The sequence below is a fragment of the Rutilus rutilus genome, assembly GCF_951802725.1.
Source record: "Rutilus rutilus genome assembly, chromosome: 8".
Taxonomy (NCBI): domain Eukaryota; kingdom Metazoa; phylum Chordata; class Actinopteri; order Cypriniformes; family Leuciscidae; genus Rutilus; species Rutilus rutilus.
In genome coordinates, this window is record NC_140222.1 from 24,096,139 (window position 1) to 24,102,108 (window position 5,970).

A 5,970-nucleotide genomic window follows, 5' to 3' on the forward strand; every position below is an offset into this window, starting at 1 on the left:
GGTAGTCTGTGCTTTATATAGTTATTCATATTCAATAAATCAAACACTAATCGGCCTCCTTGTAACCCTTTCAAACCACAGTGTGAAAGCGTTAAACAACAGCGAGTTGTTTAATGTTTACCGTCCTTTTCTCTCTTTTTGCGCACCTCAGGTAATCGTATACGAACAGCTGGATTATTAGCTATGCATGAGAGGAACTATCTGCGACTGACTCATTAATGGCCGCCATCAATGGCCGTTAATTAGTTTAGATGCTTGTTTGTGTTGTCACCGAGATGTCTGTTTGTATTTGCGGTAAAACTGCACCCACTGCACGCTCCGCCAGGCATGACACAAACAGCATGTTTACGTGTTTTTTTTAACATTCCAGTCACATTAAAGGGGACGTCCTCAGAGAAATAGAGTGCAACTGAGTTTCAGGCCACGTAGTCGGAGGAAGGATGGCAGAGGATGCTAAATTGTCTGTGCCTTGGCTTGAATAACAAGAGACATCGTTTTTCTGTCAAACTTAACTTTAAACTGCAATGCATTAAAAAAGACCTTCAGAAATCAAAGGTCATTTAGAGGGGAAGCGTGTCCTTTGTGCATCACTAAACGGAATGACACAAGTGTGAGTGGATGTTAGAAAGAAGTCAAAAGAGCCAATTTTTTTTTTTTTTCGTGAAATACACTAATTTATTTCAGGAATCATTATGACAAATATAGTAACGTTTGAAAAGCGTGAAAAAACATTATATTATACCTTATACATAAATTAATATTTTCAGATATGATATTTACAAATTGAAAACGATATTATAACCCTGTCAGGTTAATAAGTAGTAAAATATGGGCCCAGTGTCCTCAGTGCAGCAATGACACCTCATGTCATTTCCTCATCCTCTCTGGACAGGAAGCTGTAAAATAATTAGAAACTCTTAAAAATAAAGGTTATTTATTGACATATGGTTCCATGAAAAGCTTTAAACATCCATAGAGCCTTTCCATTGCACAAAAGTTTCTTTATAATTTAATTTAATTTATTAAATTACCAAAAGTGTATATATATATATATATATATATATATATTAGGGCCAGGACTCGATTAAAAAAATTAATCTAATTAATTAGAGGCTTTGTAATTAATTAATCGAAATTAATCGCATTTTAATTGCATATAAATTAGGGCTGTCAATCAATTAAAAATAATTGTGTTGAACATGTTATTGAAATAATGTTCAAATGTTCAAAGGGTGAGCATTTAAATAATTGTGCCTAGCAAATAATCAATACAATACAATTGAACATTATTAAATTATTGAACATTATTAAATTATACATTTGATATTAAACATTAAATTATAAACATTTACACTTGCTTTACAGGTTTTTAACATTACTTCGAAAATGCTGAAATTTAAAGTTTGAGATGTTTTTCATCTGTTTTAGAAAGTATTTTTAGACTTTTGATTTTTCAGAATAAAACTTGTTTTACAATCTTGAGCATGTGTTATATTTTTATTAAATGTGTTTAATTAAGCCATTGCTGCAAGTAATTTGACAGTTATATTTTAGTGTACAGTTAATCACAAATTCAGTCAGCATTGTCATGACTCATTATCCCATGATGAAAGCCAGGTAATACGGTGAAACAACGTCACGATATCAACGTTGATTCAATTTGCAAAACCGAAGCATAATTCATCATTGGTTCAACAACGTCGACATACAATCTTTATTCACCCATATTGAAAGAAGAGACGGTGAAACAACGTCACGATTTCAACGTTGATTCGTTTTGCACAATCGAAACATAATCCAACATTGATTCGACCGTGGTCCCTTACGTTCACCGGTGAATCAACGTTGAAATGCCGGCTGTTTTTTATAAGTAAATGTTCCAATCAATGATCCAGGCAGCGCCAGCGCGTTCTCGTCTCCCTCCTTCATTTTACAGTCGAATTGTGGCTAGAACGGCTCCAGGTTCAAAGGTCAATACGGAATGGATTAATCTGCGTTATTTTTTTTTAACGCGTTATTTTGTCTCAGATTAATTAATCGAAATTAACGCGTTAATGTCACGGCCCTAATATATATATGTTTTTCTAAAGGAAAAAAAGTATTTATTTATTTATAATTACCTTTCTAGAGCAAAGAGTTCCCATGTAGCCACTTCTACAAGCACACACATTTGGTCGGACACATCGGCTGCCATACAAACACCTCTGTTCACAGATTGCTGCAAAAAAGTTATATTTTAAGTCGTAGATACATTTTTGATGGTTGATTCAGAACATTACATTGCAAATGTAAGTCACATTGTCCATTTTTATGGTTAGTACATGGAAAATGATGGAATATGCACATTTGATGGCAGAAATAAAAAACATACAAATGATACTGGAAAGAAAAAAACTATATTGAATATGTATTGTAAATATTCCTTGTCTGATTGTAAATAATTCCTTAGTGCATTTTTTTTTTTTTTTTACATTTTTATTTATTAACTCTTTCCCCACCTGTGTTTTTGATCATTTTCACAAACATTTAATGGCCCCAAGAATATTTTGTTATATGAATATCTGAATATCTTTATTCACTTGAATGTGGGTAAATGTCATAAAAAAGACAACATTTTGATAAAAAAAAATCAATATATATATAAAAAATTTTTCAAAGACTATAAGCAATGCTTTTATCACTTGTTTTTTTGCCGGTGTTTTCATCCGGAGATTCTTTCCTCTTTAAGAAGATGCGTAATAGCGCCCCCTACCGTAAAACACTGAAAACACGGAACGCTGGAAAATGACATCAACTCGGGAAAGAGTTAATAATTAGAATTAAAATCAATTGTTAATAAACAGTGCATGTTTTTCTAAACAAAAAAAGTTTTTGTGAAATTTCATTTATTTAATAATAACAGTTATAATAAAAACTTGTATTAATTGCATTAATTTATGTGTAAATTTTAATCACAACTAAGACTGTATGGATGAGGGAAACTAATTTTAACCATTTATATAATAGTGTAGTTTTAAAGATCCAAACAAATGCTGGTGGGGGAAAAAAAAAACATCTTAATTCGATTGTTAGTTGACCTTTTAGTGCCTAATCCTGTTCTGTTCACACACAGTTCGGTAATTCACAAAAGAACTTTGACTCATTTTTGTTGCCAGATCCAGCTAGAAAAAAAATGCGAACAAGAACAAGCCCATAATAAGCCCGAGATGAATCCAAATGTTTTATATTGAAGACAAGACCAGGATATTGTGACCCACACCTACCCACTTTAATATCTCCGTAAACTTGATCGCTTTAAAAACCAAACAACAAGCCCCAAAAAAGCTTATAATAAGTGGACATGGCAACACTTCAAGAGCGAAGCATCCAAACTACGCTGGTTTAGTTAACATTGCAGAACATAATGAGTCTTTGGTCGCTGTAATATTATTTTTGTCAAAAGTAGTGGATACCAAACACATGAGAGCGGCAAAACGTACAACACACCTGGAACGATAATTTAGGGGATTCACTCCCGTATTTAAATGCATTTGTCACTCCTTAAACTTTACAATGTGTACGTGGCCAAATACTCCAAAGAGTACCACAATTAAAGTTACTATTCCTTCAATAACGCAGGTCAAGCTCGAGGAAAAGCCATTTCAAATTGTCCCCGATCTACTACCCTCATGAGAACATGACACCCGTCGCTCTTTACTTTCAGTAGTAAACGTGAATTCCTACGACCCTGCGAAACACAGATGATCTCTCTGTTTATCATCAACAACCGCAGAGCACAGGAACAGAAGAGATGCTATTTAGATTATTTTACAGAGAACACGAGCGAGTCTTTTGAGGTTCACCGTGGTGTGGTTGTGGTGAAACGATTACATTTGGGATGGGAATCACTTACGGATTTGGCAGAGACTCCCCCTCCAGCCGGGACTACAGTGGCAGGTGTTCGGCCCCAAACATTCACCTCCGTTTAAACACTTCTGCAGACAAACAGCTGGCGGAACAGAAACAAATAGAGAAACAAGGCTCAAACCAGTGGCACACATTATCAAAAATTAAGCGTAGCGTCAGTTCTGGCAGGTCACGTTAGTCAAGCTCGCATCAGCTGACTCTCAGCTGATCCACGTCTATAGGAATACGACGCCTATCACTGTATACATGTATAAGCTCCTTCAGTATTATCAGCAGCTATCGTGTTTCTCAGGAGCTATTACCCTCCTCCATCCCCAGCTCCTCCTCTAGTCAGTCAGGATTTGGCATTCTGATTCCCCTTGAATCAGAATAAAACCTCGAATTATGTTGTACTTTAAAATCTTGAATTAATGATATCTGAAATACATTCATGTTGGTTCTGTTTTGTTTAGTTATCGCTGCTCTCCCTGCTCTTATTCATGCTAGGCTGAATGGATGCGCAGGGAGTTCTAGCCCAGAACAGAACCATACCGCCAATCCAAACTGTATGCTAACCATCAATCGTATTTGCCGATAGTGGTCTTGACAGAAGTGTGGTTTCTATGTTGTATAACTACAATTCTTCTAATTCCTGTTAAATATTACATTACAACTGAGAGGTTTATGTTTCAAGACACAATTAAATCATCTGGGAGAGTGGACCGTGTGCTCAGGGTCACTGGGGTCAGAGGACATTGCTGTGACTGATGGGTCTCATGTGTAAACTGGAATTTTTCACACTTTAACATTTGTTAACATGAGGGAGGTCGCTTCAAGGTCTTTTTCAGGATTAGGTTTGGTACTCACGTTTATCACATCTCTTTCCCCTCCAGCCTGACGCGCAGTCGCACACATCTGGTCCGACGCATCGCCCTCCGTTCATACACACTGGTTCACACACACCTGTGGAGGAATGGGAATAAGGTAAAGCTTTGGATTTACTCAGACCAACAGGGTAAAGTAAGTGAATCCAGGTTTTTGCAGTCAGATAATCCAATACATAATTTAGAGTTTGGTTGAACGATAACATCAATAATAATAGAATTATACATATAAATAATATGTGATGAATCAGTGGCTTAATAAATTAATCATTACTTATTTTTGCAATTTTTTTTTTTTTACCTAATAAATTAAATTCTTTACCTTATTATTATTATTATTAAAGTTTTCTTTATTCCCTCTGTATTTAAAAACAAAAATGAATTTGTTGTGTGAAGTGTATTTGGATTTTCTTTTACACTTGACCTCAACATAAGGACATTGCCAACAGTTCTTCAATGTTATTTTAATTGGAATATTCATATAACGTGACCAAATTAATTAATCCAGTCCTGATCCCATGTTTCATAATTCTCGCAGTTAAATAACTCACTATCTTTGCTCAGATTCATCTCTTTTCCTCCTCAATCAGACAGGCCTTATGTAAACTCTTCAAGTGATGTCTGATCTTTGCTCCCAGAGCACAATTTTGATCAACAAAACAACTCTATGCTTTTCTTCCATATGCTTTGATTTCACTCCCATCATGTTATGTGCTTCACATGGGGGAAGTACAAAACTTTAAGCTCATGGTTGGAGCTTGGTTTGTGATTATACATGTGAAACTGACCCGACACCTGGTCCTAAAAGTCCTTTGTAAACACGTCAGAAAGACAGCACTTACTTTTCTCGCAGCGCATCCCAGAATATCCCTCCACACATGAGCAGATGTTGTTTCGTACACAGTGACCGCCGTTCTTGCAGGGTGGACTGCACACAGCTGAAAGAAAGAGAAGTGCGTAAGACGTCCAACGTTTGATGAGTTAATATCAGACCTGTGTTCTATGACAGATGATGGATACATCAAACGGCTGTAAAATGAAATAAACGACAGCAAATCTGACATGACCATGAAAACACACTCTAAAAGCTTCTACATTCCACCCAAACTTGAAGCAACCCAGACATTAGAGTCATTCCATATTAACAAAAACATCTTTACCAGATGACTGTTTCAAGCCATTAAGCGAATCATTCCTCACC

The 5,970-nt window shown here is 35.8% G+C and overlaps 1 protein-coding gene across 1 annotated transcript in view; it reads right to left on the reverse strand.

The window, feature by feature from the left end:
• Nucleotides 1-659: 659 nt before the first annotated feature.
• The window catches only part of LOC311294976 (von Willebrand factor D and EGF domain-containing protein), a 71,885-nt gene continuing 66,574 nt past the window's right edge, over nucleotides 660-5,970 (reverse strand). The window contains exons 28-32 of the mRNA XM_084416108.1: nucleotides 5,612-5,707; nucleotides 4,753-4,848; nucleotides 3,893-3,988; nucleotides 2,121-2,218; nucleotides 660-896 (exon numbers count right to left, since the gene is read on the reverse strand). Of these exons, the coding sequence (XP_084272234.1) occupies nucleotides 876-896; nucleotides 2,121-2,218; nucleotides 3,893-3,988; nucleotides 4,753-4,848; nucleotides 5,612-5,707 (407 nt within the window). The 3' untranslated portion in view covers nucleotides 660-875. The remainder of the gene's footprint in view (nucleotides 897-2,120; nucleotides 2,219-3,892; nucleotides 3,989-4,752; nucleotides 4,849-5,611; nucleotides 5,708-5,970) is intronic.